The following is an 18274-nucleotide window of genomic DNA, read 5'->3' as shown; positions in this document are numbered from 1 at the left end:
TACCAAAATGCAATGCAAACTCCAAAACATGCTAAATTGATTCCTTCTTGAGCAAAAACGTGGGCCAAAAGTGGATCTATTTGGAGTTTTCATCAAAAATGTGCCCTAGGATAGAGCTTAGAAAAATGTCTTTTTGGAAGATGAATCAATTTCTGATGTTAGATAATCCATTTCCAAGCAAAAATGACACTATTGGATAAAATCTCATGCAAAACCATCAAGTACATCTCTAACAAAGTCCAAAATCAGGTTCTTGGAGGTCTATTACATGTGTTCTTCCAAAATTGGACATTTTAGGAAGCATAACATGGTTTAAAATATGCACATAGTTAAAATTGGACCTTTTAATATGAAATGCATATTTTAAAAACTCCCCATAAGGCAAATCACACCTTTTGGGAGGTGCAATGTCCCCATTTTTGGCTAGTCCGTGTAGTTGATTGAGTTAGCTCATCATAGCAACCCTCATGAGCTAACAGGGTGTTTTGGGGGTCTCAGTTAATTACTTACTATTTTTAGTGAGTTTATTATCGGCAGTTGCTATTTTTAGCAGCGTAGTGGATGGCTTTGCAGTTGGTCATCATCTGCGGTTGGTCAGGTTAATAATTACATGAGCTTTTATTTATTTATTCATTGAGTTGCATTATTATAATAATGTTTATATTATTATAATAATGACTTAAAGAGATTTCTAAAAAGCAAGTTGGAAAGTTTCTAGTGTTGAGTTCTTTTGGGAAACTTTCACATTTTCTGAAGTGGAATTTTATAAAAGCTTTTTCCAACGAAAAAGCTTATAAATGAGAGCTCTTTCGCTGGGAAAAGAATTGCTTGGATATATATTTTGTTTTTGGGCCTTTGTGGCTTTTTCTTGAGTCTGAATTGTGAGCCCTTGCTGAAGTATAAGAGTCTGTGAGTTTGTGATGTTGAAATCACTATTGAAATATAGTTATTTCACTAGTCACATCTCTTGTCTGTCATTATTTGTGTTTGGGAGATTGGCGTAGTAATTCTGAGAAGTGGTAATTCACAGCTGAGATATTGTGAATTAGATTTCAAAGATTTATTAATTTTCCATTTCTGTGTTGTTGCTTTGGAAGAAGTCTCTGTGCTGGAGTTGTAGTGAATTGATTCTGAGTTTGGGAAGTACCCCTAAATTGTGTGCAAATTGCTGCTGAGATTGTGGAGCAAGAAGAGGTTGCGATTTTCTATCTGTAGCAACATATTGAAACCATTCATATCTGCAGTTCATACTAGTGCAAATTTTGAGCTGTATTCTATCATCATAGACCTGTTGTTAATTCCTAGGGTTTGAGTTAATTGCTGGAGGGGTCGTGTTTAGTTTTCCGGGCCCAACATCTACTCATGGGCCTTGCAAATTGCCTAGATTTGACTTGCTTACACAAGCCAGGTCTATGAACTGGAGTCTAAGGTTGTAGTTGATCTCCAAGATACCTGCGATTTGCTGGAGTTGCACATTGCCTAAGGGTCTGTATTTGATTTGTATGCCTTGCAATTTAATGTGGAATCCAATGTTGGGTGCTAAGACAGACTGTTAGCATCCTCTTTGGGCTACGGTCCGTTCACCAGAGGCTAGCATTTATACTATTGGTTGCTACAACTAATCATTAGGCTCTAAGTGTTGCATTTTAGCTAGCAATATTTAATGCAATTAAATAAAGGAATCATTTTGAATAAAAAGAACATTGTTCAGTGCAATCTTCTTTTGGGATAGAGACAAATTCATAATTCAGTAAATTGGTTTGTCTTCATTATGGTTATCTAGGAAAAATTGCCAAATTATTAATTCAGTATATGAAATTGGTATTATTAAATTATAACTGGTAAAAGGTTTTTATAGGAGGCATGAAACATTTTAAAATATGCACTTGGTTAAAATCGGACCTTTTAGGGAGGATTGCATAGTTTAAGTTAAAGCTCATGTTTTTGAGATTTGTCAAAGGTGCGGCAATCTATGAGAATCCCTTAACGAACTTCCTATAAAGACCACATTAACCAAAGAACCCCTTAAGTTGTGTGAGGTTTGTGGGAGTAGGCCAATCCACAATAGCTCTAATCTTTTCAGAGTCCACCTAAACACCATTGGCACTAATGATATGCCTAAGGTAAAGGAGCTCGGTCATGTCAAACTCGCATTTTGATTCCTTGGCATACAATGACTCTCTATCCTGAATAGATAACACCTCTTTCAAATGCTGCAAGTGCTCCTCCCAAGTCTTACTGAAGACCAAGATGTCATCAAAGAAGATCAAAACGAATCTTCGCAATTGTCCCCTAAACACTTGCTTCGTACTACTCTAAAATGTGGCAAGTGCATTGGTCAGCCCAAATGGCATAACCATAAACTCGAAGTGGCCATAATGACATCGGAAGGTTGTCTTCTCGATGTCCATTGCTCTCATCCTGATCTGGTGGTATCTGGATCGTAAATCGATTTTGGTGAAGAAGCGTGCACCATGCAACTCATCAATTAGTTCATCAATCCTAGGAATGGGAAGCCTTTTTTAAATTGTTTTCTTGTTTAGTGCCTTGTAATCGATGCACATGCGCATCGTCCCATCCTTCTTCTTCACTAGAACTATTGCGAAAGCAAAAGGGCTTTTGCTAGACCTAATGTGCCCCATCTCCAATAGCTCCTTAATTGCCTTCTCTATCTCATCCTTGTGTTTCTTAGGATGACGATTAGGGATAATCATGACCAGTTTGGCTCCCTCCTTGAGCTCAATAACATGCATTATTCCCTTGTCAAGAGGAACCCTGTGTGGAATATCGCCAAATACTTTGGCATAACTGTCAAGTATCTCCTAGATATCAGGTGGATGACTCTTTACTTGTGGCTCTTGTGGGACTAGCATGATGAAACACTCTACTGCCCACTCTATGTCATTATGCTGGAAAAGTCTCTGCATTCTCCTTAGGGAGACTACTCTGCAACTCCCATCCGAAAGTCCTTTGAGTACAACAATTCTTCCCTCATGCTGAAATCTCACCTCTAGTTTTGCTAGGTTGTGTGAACTCAACTAGTGAGGCCATCCATGTCATGTCGAGAATAACATCATAGTCTCCCATGTCTACTACATAGAATCATCCTCCAACTCATAGTCATCTCCAAACCTGATGTGAAGATTAGTTATCTTCCAAGTGCATAATAATTTGTCACCATTAGCTACCATGACTCTAAACCTAGCATGCTTCTCATTCTGTAAACCTCTCGTGGCTACTAAGCGTGCATCAATGAAGTTATGTGTAGCCCCAGTGTCAATGAGAGAGATCACTTTCTGCCCCTGGATAGTACCCCTAACCCTAAATGTGGTCGCCTTTTGAGCCCCTTTCAATCGTGCCAATGACCTATCATCCTTAGGAATGATGTTCTCCTTTGGAGTGCTACTCTCATCCAAATCAGAGTGTTGATCATGGCTCTCTGACTGTGACTCCTCCATTGAAAATACTCCATTTGATTTTCCTTAGCCTTGAGAGGGCACTTATGAGATAAGTACCAAGGTTCTCTACAATGAAAACACAACTTCTTCCTCCTTAACTCATTCAGGGTGTCATTATCCAACTTCCTATTATCCCCTTTTGGTTGTGCATCCTGGTAAAAAGGTTTTTTGTCTTTATCCTTATCCTTTGTTGTATGTGAATCCCTAGGCTGAAATCTGCTCTTAAAAGAAGGTGCTAAGTCACGAGCCTTCTTGGTGGCCTCCTGTAATGTAGCTGGGTCATGCCCCTTGACCCAACCCCTCAAGGGATCTAAGAGTCCATCCATAAATAGCAGTCCTAATCTCCTCTTTGAAATATTTGTAACCAACACAGCTAACCTCTAAAATTCATTGATGTATGTCTCAACTGATCCCACTGCTTGAGCTGTGCCAACTCTTAAAACTATAACTCAAGATCTTTGCTATCAAATCTCTCTATGAGTCTCTTAGTGAGCTCCTTGTAAGATGTGATCTGATTATGCCCCAAGGTTACCATGCCATGGTGTTACTACTCGTGTGTTGGGCCATCCAAATGAACAGCCGCATACTTGATAGCCTCCTCCTTAGGCATCGGATTCAGCTGAAAGTATGTATCTACCTTCTGCACCCAAGCTTGTGCAGTTATCTTCCCCGAGGAATCATAATAAGGTAAAGAAAGTTTCCCAACTTTCTTTCTTAGTTCAAAGTTTTGATTTCTCCCTCCTGCTCTAGGCATGTGTCGCATCCTCAAGTCCATATAATCTTTGAGGGAAATATTCACCTCAAACTTCAGTCCACTAGCCTCCCAATCCCTCTTGAACTGATCCTATAACTTGGTAATCTACGGTTCGTTTACTGGTTGAACCGGATCTCTGGGTGGGAAGGTGGGTAGAAGAGGTCTCAAGCTTGCTGTCCGAGCTGGGCATGCAAAATGTCTAAAGTTATCAGCCTCATTCCCATTGTTGCCATGTCCATTATTATTAGTACCATTAATGTTATTCTCAGGACCATTGTTGTTGCCTCAGCCTCAATTATTATCATTGCCCCCATTTCCATTGTTTGCATCACATGGAATAATATTAACGCCCATTTGTCTAGCCATAAGCTACAACATCATATCCATTCGCCTATTCTGCTTCTGTTGCATATGCTGCCCTTGCTTTAACGTACCTAGTAACCGTTTGAACATTATCTCCTCCTGGTCTGGACCGACATTCCTGCCTCCGCCTAGTCCTATATTCCTGTCATCTCGGTCACCCATACTGTTGTCTTGTTCAAAGAATATCTCCTCTGTGTCTGTATGATTGGATTCTATGTCCACTTGCATAGATGAACTAGATTGCTCATTCTGTGAGTCCGAATCTTTGTTGTCTTACTCTGGTATGGCGAAAGTTAATGGACTCTATCACATGCTCAAACATACATTCTTAACTTGTTTTATTTTGACTTTAGTGTTTTGACATTTCGTCAAACACTTTTCCTTCTATCCGGCTGTTCCAAATTCCTTGTAAGGTCTCCACAGGATGGCATGACTTAAAGCTCTGATACCACTATAATGAACACCTTAGAAATGCCCAAAAACTAAATAACTACTGATAGGAATTTTGTCAAGCAGTTTTCTTCCAACTCCTTATTCCTCCATTTACTAATTTAACCCCTTATGAATTCGAAAATGGGACATTTATATTTTTTTCTTGCATGGAATTGAAAATTACTCAACATGAACAAAAGAAAGTACAATGATATGCAGATAGAAAATGGTATTACAGCTGATAAGATGTCATTTCTAGAATTAAATAAAATCAAGTACATGGCAGATTATCAACTCACTAATTGCTCCATAGTTGTTGACATAATACTCCAGCAAATGTTATTCAAACCTGTTGCTACACTGACATGAATAGTGTTGTGTGAAAAGTGTCACGTGATCAGTACCCTTGTGAAGAGTGTTGCTACAGTATGTTGTCTTCCAAACAGTCAAATATCTTCATAAAATCATTCCCTCAAAGTAGCATAAGCATCGGATGAGTATAGAAGATATGAGCAAAACATCAAATCTGCTAGTAGTTAGAAACTTACCCAAACTGCCTATTAATGAAGCTAACAACAATGGATTCCCAAGGCCAAACCCCAAGGGAATGACCTCTAGAATATCACAAAAGAGGATAGATGTCCTCTAATGCCAAGAATAGATCTGCAACTCACATATCAATTTTCTTCTCATATTCAACCCACCAAATGAAGCCACAAACACTCTGCTTTATTATTTCTGCAAAGGTTGGTTCAACTTACATGAGTAATGTGGGATAAAAGATGTGCAGTATAAAACATGTTAAAATAATCACTTATGTCTCCCTTAGGCGCCCCTTTGATTTGCATACATTTCCATAGAATTTAATATTAAATTAACACTTTAATATTTTATGACTAAATTAAATGTTGCTTTAATAATGCTTCAGGCATAAAAATATATTAGCTATCGGACTCCAAACAACACGAGTGATAGCTTATCGGAAAGCTCTTGCCGAGGAGTATCAAATCCAATCACCAAAATTGGAGATGACTGAGTAAATCAACTCCGTTTTGACCCAAATTGGAGACAACTAGGCCAAAACACTTTACGATCCCTTTAAACCCTTCATTAGCTCTTGGGACCATGTAGAACTAAGCTAATGTGCACACAGTTGGTTGATTGCTAAAGTGGGGACATTACAGAGTCATATGAAAATTATTTATAGTTATTTGAACAAATGATTTAAAAGTACTCCTTTATGAATCAAGGAGAGAATTAATAACAATATGTAGGATTGATAGGATTATGAGCGGTAAAATTGGTAAAATTGTTGAAGAAACTGAAGAAGCAATAAGTAGGATATTGTTGGAGAATCAGTGTAGAGGACCACAATAGAAGGAACAAAAGTAAGCAACAAATAATTGTGCGCTGCCTATAGGATATGATTCAACAAATTTTGAACAAGATTTTTTTATTTTTGTTGTTCCTTTTACACTTTCTACTGTTGGAGATGAAATGGAAGACATACCCGGTGTGATGCATTATAAAGAAAATGTAACTAAAGAAAAATGTAAAGAGGTAATGAATGATTAAGGTAGTACAAATGACAAACCTATTGTATAGGATACAAAACAAGTTCAAGATGAGATGAATCTCGATGATAATTAGAGGGAAGATGAGATAAGAGCAAAATTAGAACCTCCTAATGTGCAAATAAATGAGGAAGAGAAAGTTGGGCAGGTTGGAGTAGCAAGAGATAACTATTCTATACATATTGATGACATTGATAAAATTCTTAAGGAAAGTGAAGAAAAGTTATCTATGATAGATTTGATTCTTTGAAGGAGCTTCCATCAGTTCACGCAATAGAGGGGACAAATAATAATGATACAATCATGGCTCTTGAGACTAAAAGGGTTAGAATTAAGGGATGAATCGGTGAGATGTTTAATCTATTAGTGCCTAAGTTAAATATTGTGAAAAGAGGCTTGAAGAAAGTAGTTACAACTATAAGCACCCTAATCTACCAGATTGGATTAAGGCTGAGAAATCAACACATGTAGTATGTGGATAGATTGAAATTATTGAGAGCTTATGTGGATCTTGTAGCTCAAAGGAGCAATTTTTCTTGTATATCGATGTACACATGCGAATGATATAGGATTTTGGTAGATATATTTTGTTTGGAGATCCCAACCTTTACCACTAATGTCAAAGGAGATGAGATTTTGAAAATGAGTTATTAAGCTTAGGAGGAGCGAAGTTTTTATCGAGATTTATCTTTTTGGAGTTTTGCTTTTTGCTTGGACACTTAGTCATTTTTGATTAATGCCAAAGGGGGAGATTGTTGGCAAGAGACAATGCAATGGATGATTTGTATGTTTTAATTGATGGCAAGTATGTCTTATTCTATTAGCCACTCAGCATTTTTGGATATACCAAAGGTCAGCATGATAACTCAGCTAAGTATGGATGAACAAGAACATAATATTGGGTCAATAAATAGATTGGTACGAAAAGATACATAAAGTATTTTGTGTTGCACAGTTAGGGAATCATTCTATAGACCATATCGTGTTTATTCCTATATTTGTACATGCTTATGTTCTATTATGATTAATTTATGTAGATCTGAGTATTGGATTGATAGTGAAGCATATGTAGCAGTAATAGTCAATCGTTGGATCGATCAACTATCCTAATAAGTCAATGATTTAATTGTTTTGATAAGTGTTTTTGGTAGAGGGAACATTTTTGTATTACATATGTTTTTCATTGAGGTTAGCATTTGTAATGTCCCCATTTTTAGCATGTTCCTGCAGTTGGCCAAGTCAGTTCCCCATCGCGACCCTCGTGAGCTGACAGTGGGATTTGAGGGTCTCAGTTGTGTGGTTATAGGCTTTCCAATAGCCTATGGTGTGCTTTGGCTCCATTTGAGAGACTTACTATTTATAGTAAGTTAATATGTTGGTTTCGATGATCTCAATTGAGTTAGAGGAGTTGGGCAATGCTTTCAGTTTTTATTTCGAGCTCCAAGAATCTTGGAGGGAGCCTCTATGTATAGGAAGTCACCTCGTCATGTTCATTCATCATCTTTTATCATCAGGATCACTTTGGTGTTGTCAGATTTTGATTCTGATGCTTCTTTAGCTGTTTTCGCAAGATTGGTGAATTAATATTATGCATCTAAATACACTGAGGTTGCTATTTTTTTTGGTGTTGTTTGTTGGTCACCTCTATATCATACCTCGTTCGAACTAGGATGAAAAGGTTTAAATTGTGGGAACAAGAAATAGTGACCTTACGTGTTAGAATATTAAGTTATGATATAAAAGGTCATTTTTGGAGCCAAAAGCAATTAATAAATCAGATTATAATGACATTTTATTATATTTTAATGTTGTGTGGGAAGCTTCTCAAGTGAAGTTCATTTGGAAAAGTTTGTGCCATTTGGAGATTATAAATATGAGCCCATTTGATGAGTAAATCATTTGATTGAGTATTTATTTTTCTCTTGTTGTGTTTGTGGCACTTCTAAAGTTTTGGAATTTTGTGCCCTTGCTGAAGTATAACAGTTTGGGATCTATAACTGAAGTATTGTAGATTCAATTCTAAGATTAATTGGCAAATTGTGCTTAGGTATATGATTTGCCATTTCTCCTATTGTATTAATTGTTGCTAAGGAGAAGTTTAATTTTTCTTGTTGCCGGAGGTTGTTTTGGAATTTGTGAAGGGATTCACTAGAATTGTAATATCAAATTTTGTGCTGGTTAATTCGGAGTTGGTTGAGCGCCAATTTATATATGTTGTTGGGTGTTATTTTCTATCTGCACTTTGGGAGCAACATTTTCCAAATCTGCAATTGCATTTGTTTGTCGAAGAATTATTTGTTGCTGCTAATCTTCATTTCAGAGGGTTTCAAGTAAACTAACGATAATCGGAAACGGCAAGCTCGAAATGAATCATGAACCGGCCATGAATCGGAATTGAATTGGCAAATTAAAAAAACCCTTGAAATTTAGTAACTTATTTCATAAACCCTTTATCACTGATTTGATTCACCGATTCACAAAATATCATTTGGCTTGAATCGAATCGTGCGAATTGTCATGGTTCTCGTTACTATGGTTTCAAGGCGTATCTTACCTGTAAGTTCATGGATTGTAACTTCTAATTTTTCTGGGTATTGTTGATTTCAGATAATAAGGGATATTTTATCAACTGCGTTGTTGGTATTTTGTGAAAATACTTAGTACCTAAGTTAATATTAAAATCTGGAATTTTTCAGGTGTATATTCCCTATGTAATATATAAATATTTGAGTTGAAATTATTATTGCAAATTCTTCTAGTTTGCTGCTATATTGTTGTATCAAAATTGCAAAACCTCAAGAACAAAAATAAGAAATCAATTCTTCAGCACAAATTGTTTGAGAGTCAGTTGGGTTATTACAGCATAAAGATTTTAATGGTGAAATAATCAATGTTTTGCACGTTATCTATTGTACTATTGAAGTTGACCTATTACAATTTTATTTTCTAAGATCGGGTAAATGGGATCGAGTATTTGAGTTGTTTGAAAAGCAATGAAGAAGAGAAAAGTGTGCGATGTGTAATTGATTTGTTGAGTATGCAAAGAATTAGGTTATTGAGGTCAGGTTTATTATACATCACTTATGTGAAATTGTTCTAGCATATAAGATGTTATTTTTCTGTTCATATTCTGGACAGTAGTCCATTTTGGGGTTGTATCCCTTATGCTATAATTAGTTGGGTTGTAGCCACTTTTGTATCCAGGAAATGTTCTCTAGGTTGTAAGCTTAAATGCTTACACATTCAACTTTTTTGTATCTAAACCTTTAACAGGGTTATTACTTCTGCAAAGTAATTATAGTGAATTCCATCCCCATCATGGTTTTTCTCTTAATAGTGTTTCCATGATAAAATCATGGTGTCATGAGTATGTGGACGCTTACTTTGTGTTTTTTTGTTTACTTTGTATTTTGATTACTTTATGGTTGTGCAATTGGGTAAAGAAGGTTGAAAAGATTAGAACACTGATTTGTCCCTCCTACCCCTCTCAACATTCATTTATTCTAAGAAAAGGTTAGTTTAGAACAGGGTGTGTTCCTACACTATGGTGATTTTCACTAGTTTTTATCATGGTTTGGGTCAACATGTCCAATAATTGTGGCATTCATTCTTGAATGGTTCTTTTCTCCACCATGAATTAGTTCATTTCAGTCTACAATATTTCCTCTATCCTTTTTGTTTATGCCTCTTTGTTTACTTGAAGAAGATTCAGGGATGTTAATGTTGCTATGCAATGATAGCCCTTGGTGGGTGCCCAAAATTTTGGAAGTTGACTTGGTGTTTGGGGCCTAGGTAGGTTTCCATTGTCTTCTTATCTCCTAATTATAACATCTTCTCTCCTTTCTGTTCTTTAACTTCACAAGCTGATAGGTTGACCCACTTTGATACCACTTGGAATGTCCCTTACAGAGTCCTTTATAAAAATTTCTTAACTTAGATCAAATATAGATATTTACCATGTGACCCTTAACTAGAAACAATTCTAACTTGCAGTGAATAAATTATCTTTAAGCATTGTATTGATTTGCACCAATGGATATGTATGTATATGTCTATGTGTATGTTTTTATATATGTATGTATGTATGTATGTATGTATGCATATCTGTATCTATATATGTACATATATCTATATCTATATATATGCATATATATGTACGTATAGATATATATGTCTACACCTTAGCTCCGAGACTCTCCAAGAATCTCCGAGTTTTGGGAGTCCTAAGCTGAGAGACCCTAGTAGAGTCCTAGTGGCTTGGGACTTTCCAAGAACTTGCACTACTCTTGACTTACTAGACACTAGTTTTCTGCCTAGTCTTGAGTCAAGTCAGCCTTGCCGAGTGCGTGTTGAAGTGGGGTCTTGTTTCTATGCTATATGTTGTGAAGCTTTCACACCATTGCCCCAAAACTTTGGGGAACCCCTTTTTTTTCAATCGCCTTGGTGATAAATAATTTTTGAAGTTGTCCAAAAAAAATTTTGATTCGATTTTTTTTGAAAACTTTGAGTCTTGGACACCTTCAGGACCAGTGGGGAGAGGGTTAGACTTATTTTCACCCGGATTCAACTTGATTTTCTAGAACAACCAATTTCATCCTTAGACCGGACAAATTTCAAAGAGCAACACTTGGTAGGATAAAATTGTAAATTTTGTACTTAGATAATTTGTTTGAAAATTTGGATATAATTGTATAAATTTGGATAATTTTCAAAAAGTGAAATTTTGTTAGATTTAAAGGTTTTTTTTTTGGAAAATCTTGAATTTCTTTGATAAGAAAAAATTAATTTTTGTAAAGATGAAATCAAATTGCAAAATCGATTTTAGGCTCTAGAGATGATTTATTTTTATCAAAAAAAAAAAAAACCAAAAATTGCTTAGCAAAATCAATTCAAATTGAATTGCAAAAAATTGGCTTTTAATGGATTAAAATTGCCTTGAGAATTTTTAAGCCTTTAATGAAATTGGTAATTTAATATTGAAAAATTGGCTTTTGGCTAGCCAAAATCCGATTTTAATGACATATTAATTGCTAAATCATCATTAAATGGAAACGTTTAGCATCTCCAAGGCATTATTTACTTTCTTTTTGCAATTTTGGTCTACTTGACAATTTAAAAAAGTAAATTTCATCTTGGCAAAGTTAATTTTGGGCTAAGCATCTAATTGGGGGCCATGTCTTGTGTTCTAATTAATTTATTTTTGCTCCCAGGGTCCCTGTCGGTTAGGTAAGGGGGATGAGCAAGTTGGGTATAAGAGGAAACTCTTTCCTCTCATTTCCTCATTCCTCACTCCTCTTTGGTGCTTAGGCATTTTTTGAGCAATTTTCCTAAGGCAGATTGGCATCTTCTTTGGGTGATTTTTCCAGCTAGGGCAGATTGGTATTATTGTTGGCAAATTTCTTCATGGTAGAGATCTCTATGTTTGGTGATTTTCCATGATTGAGGGCAGATCTGCACTCTTCTTGCTAGTCAAAATTTGTGGAAGACAAAATTCTGATTTTTGCTAAGGGCTGCGATTTTCTCCCAACCTTGGATGATTTTATTTGGAGGAGGTTATGTGATCAAAAGTCTGATTTTTTTTGGGCAAATGGAGGACAATTCCGAGAGCACTAAATTTTGATTTTTTCCAGCGAGAGCCTCAAGATTTGCAAGGGATTTGAAATTCTCAAAGTCTGATCCTAAGTTCCAAAAGAAAGATCCGGCTATTGGTGGAAGTGACTTTTAATCATTTAGAGTTGAAAGGGGTCCTTAAGCTGACTTCCTTCTTTCGTTCTATTTTAAATATTGTCTCCCTTGGTTCTTCTTGCATTCATTGTCCACCACTTTACCATCCTGTAATAGGGTGACGAAATGGAGGATGGTAGTGCAAGCAAGAATCCTAAGGGAACAAATACTAAGAAAGATAAAGAAGATATGATGTCCAAAACAATTTTCTTCTCGAAAATGAGGTGAATAACTGACACCAATGTTGATACAGTAAATTCTCAAGTTTGATCCTAAATTCCAAAAAGAAAATCCCCCTATTGGTAAAGGTAATTTCAAATCATTTAGAGTTGAAAGGGGTTCTTAAGATGATTTCCTTCTTTCGTTCTTGCCTAGATATTGTCTCCCTTGGTTCTTCTTGCATTCATTGTCCACTACTTTACCATCCCGTAATAGGGCGACGAGATGGAGGATGGTAGTGCAAGCAAGAATCCTAAGGGAACAAACAATATGAAAGACAAAAGAGGATATGATGCCCAAAACAACTTTCTTCTTGAAAATGAGGTGAATAACCGATACCAATGTCGGTACAGTAAATATGCTATAGATAAAGGACACACTAAAAAAAGGGCAATCCCCCTATTGGTAAAGATAATTTCAAATCATTTAGAGTTAAAAGGGTCCTTAAGCTTATTTCCTTCATTCCTTCTTGCCTAGATATTGTCTCCCTTGGTTCTTCTTGCATTCATTGTCGACCACTTTACCATTTCGTAATAGGGCGACGAGATGAAGGATAGTAGTGCAAGTAAGAATCCTAAGGGAACAAACACTATGAAAAACAAAGAGGATATGATGCCCAAAACAACTTTCTTCTCGAAAATGAGGCGAATAACCGATACCAATGTTGATACAGTAAATATGCTACAGATAAAGGACAGACTAAAGGAAGGACAATCCCCCTTGGGAAACAAGATACAGAAGGCGGTTGCACATCATAGCCCAAGCGTCGCCACTTCCATTTCAACCATGATGAGCGACGTTGGGGTGGCTATTGATTTTGAAGACATTAGAGAAGAGGATATCAATGAGACAAGACTTGGATCAAGATTGGATGAGTTAGGAAAGGTTGCTATCAAGAAGAAACATTTGAACACCCTTCCTCCCTCAACGCCTTTATTGGATAGGCAAAAGAATATGAGAAGGAACATGAGAAGATGCTACAAGCAGCGGGCAACATGATGAAATCGGCTGAGCTCAAGATAAAGCATACACCTTGTCCTCTCATGGAGGAAGTCAACAAAAGGCTAGCTAGGTTCATTGCCTTAGCTAAAAGAATGAAGGAAAAAAGGAGAGTTATATTAGAAGATCATTTGATGTAAGCCCAAGTGGCAATTTCTCTTTCTTCTAGGATAGGACAAGTGTCTATTTCTGATTGGCCACCAGTTTGGTGCCTTCTCATTGGTTGCCACTTTTCCTCTTTTTTCATTGGTCCATTGACGAGGTGGCATCTTCTCATTGGCTGATGGGGTGGCAACCCTAGTTAGGGTTCCTAGGATTCAATCTGGATCGTTGATTTTGCTTTTGATCTCTATCGTTGGTTGTAATTTTGGCCTCTATATAAGGCCATTTTGCTCTCATTTGTGAGGGAGTTATGTTGGAGAATTGTTGCCAAAATACTATCAAAATTGTTCTCTATTCATTGTTGTGGCTTGCATGGTGGATATACATGATCATTTTGGTGTATTGCATGGTTCTTCTCATCTCTCAAATTAAAGTAGGATTTCATGTCATGTTGTTAGAGTAGAAGTAGATGGCTAATTGTATGGTGATGTTAGTGAATGTTTGATAGGGATCTATAACTAGGCCACTAGCATTTTAGCCGCTGGTTAGGGAGCCTTGCGTGGTAAACTAGTCATTTTCCCTTGAATCATTGCATCTATGGAAGTAGAGCCGTTGGTTAGCTTTCATTAGATTCGATCCCCGTCCATTTGCTAATCTTTCCATTCATAGGAGTAGGAGTAGAATAGTGAGTAGTTGAGTAGTCAAATTTCCCTCTAAGAAAGTTAGGAAGGTAGAATTCGTTCGAAGCATTATTGCCTACTCCTCGCGTAATCAACATTATCTGGCGCTTACATCCTCCACCATCACTGTCACCATCAACATCCTCTAGCACTCGTACAAAATCATCACCATCTCACTAAAAAACCCCAAGTCATCCTTGAATGAACAATGTAAGGCCGCCTACGTGATTACCAGCAAATCACATCGATAAACTGAGCTAGTATCCACAGGTGTAAGGAACATTGGAGTTATTCTCATGTCCCATGAGCATTAAGTTTTCAAGAGAGGAATTGAGGACTTGATATTCCATATCAAGTGTTTGATTGCTAATATGTTATGTACTGGTACAAAAACTCACATCAACACTATACAACACATATGCCTATATTTATTAAACTTATAGCTTAGTATGGGAGTGAGGTATTCAATCAATAATCTTGCCAAGTATTCTTATATTGAATTATTATGGATTCTGAAATTAATTCTGATGTCCAAATGAGTAGTAGTCTGATATATCTATGAATCAATCCCTTATTAATGCAAATGCTATAGAGTAAATTGTGAATGTATATTGGTGTATGACAGCTAGATGTGTATCTATATGCAATCTCTGTTTCAGATTGATATCTTTGTAATCATGCGAGTATACATATGTAAGAGACAATAGCCTCAGTCAGATCACCTTCCCGTTCTGAGCACTTCTAAATCCAGACTGAAGATGTATAAAAAACCAATCTGAATGCTTAATTGAGAATCCCAATCCTTACCTTATACTCCTCAAATGGGTGTGACATGAAGAGGTGTATATCCTATTTTCATGTCTATTATAAAGAGCTTAATTAATTATGTCTTTCGCCTAGTTGGATCTTTAACTAACAATATCATTAATAAACTGATTAACATTTGGTCAAACTTATTATTCTCGGTAGTGATGGACTTATTTTGTGATGCCTCGGTATTATGATATCTTGATCGAACTTAAGCCGTCCATGATAACTTAATTTTGATTATTTGATGCATGTGATGCCCAATATTTTTCATGACATGGACCAAAGGCATTGTTCTGGGTTGACTTGCTTTAGGAATCAAATGGGGGCATCACAAAAATGTCAAAAATTGAAAAAAATGTTAGCTCGGTACAATACATAAATGGGTGTGATTCCCCCATTTTTCATTATCATGTCTTTCCTGCATTTTTTATTATGAAGTTCTAGTGTTGGCAAATAGTCCATTGAAAAACATTGAAACTAAAAGAAGAAAAAAGAAATTGGCTGTCCACCCCATTTATGGGGTCAGTTTGGCTAATTCCTCTTTGAGGACTACGAGGAGATAAGGTTTTGGTCCTGCCAAATGCTGGATAGGTAAAAGTTAACTTTGATGGCGCATCTTGTGGATAAACATGAGTTTTCAAACAATTGTCATTAATTATCATAAGCATTTAGAAATTCATTCTTCATATTGAGTGGCCACGTATTAATTAGCATGCTGCTAATTTCTCTGAAAAAACTTCAGCTGGTGCCTTGAAACTTCTTTAATACAACATTTGTTTCAGTAAAATAAACTGTTTTTTGAATAATTATGATTTTCCCTTAGTTTCTGTTAATGTGTTTCTGTTGTTGCTGTCTAATTCAAATATCTGCAATGCACATCTGTAGTTTTCACCATTTCATGCTACCTTTGCTTGTTTTCCAGTTGTTTTTACTTGCCTAGTGAAGCCATGAGATTCTCCCTTTAACAATTCTTCAAATAATCTGCTTGATCTTCAAGATCTTTATAAATTATGACTTGAACATATGTTCCTCTTTTTTCTGAATTTATCTTTTTCTGTTCTTTTGAATCCCATGCATGCTTCCAAAATTTGACACATGTTTTGGATTATGATATATCTTGATTTTAGCAATCATGATGTTATAATGGGAAAAGAGTTTATGGTGCTGCTTGTTTTTGTTCCAATATTAATGCTCTTTTATTTTCATTTTTTGTTTGTGATTGCTATCAGCCATGCTGACGACCCTCAACTATAGAAAGTCTGTAGCATATTTACATCTATATTGATAATCTTATCATTGTTTCAGAAAAAAATCAGGAGTTCATTATGATGCAGGGAGGTGTTAAATTGCTTGCAAAGACAGCCAACAAGGAAGAAGATCCACAAACACTTCAGATGGTTGGTGGGGCATTAGCAAACTTGTGTGGAAATGGTATGTCCTCATCATGTACAATAGTATTTTTTGGATGTTAATCAACATGAAGCATTTAGAAAAGTTGATAAATCCTATATAGATTGTTTTAGTTGTTCATGCCATGTCTATAATCTTGATAATTTAAAATAGTAAGTGCATAAGTTAGCACATAAATAAGGTTATACTTTCCACATTGTATAATGGGGGGACTTAAAGTAATTTTGCAATTGAGGGAGAGAATTACGAACACAAAAGTTCAGTTCATAAATGACTGTCACTCAATAATCTCTCATATCATGCTTGACCATCTCTGACTTGAAGCCTACAAAAGAGGTAGCTGAATCAGTATCTAGCCACTCCATAAACAAAATACATAATTATAGAATTTGAATGCATTCAACTTTTTTCTAGAATATGTAATGTCCCCTTTTTAGTGAGCATCAAAGTTTGAAGGATTAACCTTTGTAAGATCCCCTACCTATGCTGACCATAAATTTTCAATTATGTCATATGTATTTTGTCAAACAGATGGATTGCAAAGTCTGATTTGAAATTACTGAGTTCCTTTGAACCAAAACACATTACAAAATACAAATTTCCTGTTAATATTTTGCTCAGAAATGGTGATAAACAGCAATAAAAAAGAACAAAAATTGGAACAAAAGACACAAGACATCTATCATGGGAAAACCCTTCAGCTTGAAGGGAAAAACCCCAGCCACAGTACAAAATATCTCTTTTGTTGAAATAATAAAATGTTTGAATACAATGCTTTCCACTTAATACAATATATATAAAGAATTGAGAGACTTTTCATCTCACAATTGAAGGTCTCTTCAATTTCTCAAACAAGTCTTGTCATATTTTCAAATGCATACCCCTTTGCATGACACATGACACATGACACATGTTTCTTCATAAAATAAAATATCAAATATTTAGAGTGTGAGACCTAGTACACATTGAATGCCACATTGTGTTCACTTAAGTTATTAGAAATATCTTCTCTACCTATTGACAAAATTTCAACATAAATCAGAAATAAAGATCTCTATCACAGCTACAATCTTCAATACTCCGTCTTAGAAGAGAGAGATCTTTAGTATAGCAGGCACACGTAGTGGCAATGAAAAATATTAACAATAAATTCTCATCACATTGTTATCTCAGTATAACATAATTCACCATAGTTACTTCATAAAATTAAAGACATGGAGTACCACACATCACTTCCACCATGCCCACTTGCAGAGACAGGTCCACCATACCTACTCGCAGAGGGTGGAATGCGGGCTTTCACCTCAGGCTTCTCCTAGATAAAAATGCATTTCCACTATGCCTACTCATAGAGGGTGGTCCACCATATCTACTCCTACTAGGTGGAATGAGGGCTTTCACCTCCGACTTCTCTCAAAGAAGAATGCCTTTCAACAATGCCTACTCGCAAAGGGTGGTCCACTATATCTACTTGCAAAGGGTGGAACAATGGATTTCACCTCGAACTGCTCTCGCTGAGAATAACTCATTAACAAGGAATTTCACCTCGAGCTTCTCCTTCACAAAGAATGTATAAGAATGGCTGAGATTCCAAATAGACTGAGTTATATTTTTTGGAGAAAGTGACCCGAATTGGAAGTCATTTTCTCACAAAAAAAAAGAGAGAAAATAAAATAAGAAAATATTTTGTTCTTAAATTTTCTTGTTGAATCTAAAATGCATATTGCTTTCATATTACCATCATTAGAT

At 36.1% G+C, this 18274-nt stretch overlaps 1 protein-coding gene across 4 annotated transcripts in view; it reads left to right on the top strand.

The window, feature by feature from the left end:
* The window catches only part of LOC149543283 (kinesin-like protein KIN-UB), a 305487-nt gene that overhangs the window by 250793 nt on the left and 36420 nt on the right, over positions 1–18274 (top strand). For 3 of the 4 annotated variants that reach the window (XM_089798130.1, XM_089798128.1, XM_089798129.1), the window contains one exon: positions 16421–16546. In XM_089798130.1, the coding sequence (XP_089654256.1) occupies positions 16421–16546 (126 nt within the window). The remainder of the gene's footprint in view (positions 1–16420; positions 16547–18274) is intronic. The other variant, XR_016355614.1, reaches the window with a different exon arrangement.

The sequence above is a fragment of the Cupressus sempervirens genome, chromosome 8, assembly GCF_028749045.1.
Source record: "Cupressus sempervirens isolate cs-2001-9-10 chromosome 8, ASM2874904v1, whole genome shotgun sequence".
Taxonomy (NCBI): domain Eukaryota; kingdom Viridiplantae; phylum Streptophyta; class Pinopsida; order Cupressales; family Cupressaceae; genus Cupressus; species Cupressus sempervirens.
This window is presented reverse-complemented; position numbering and strand designations above follow the sequence as displayed.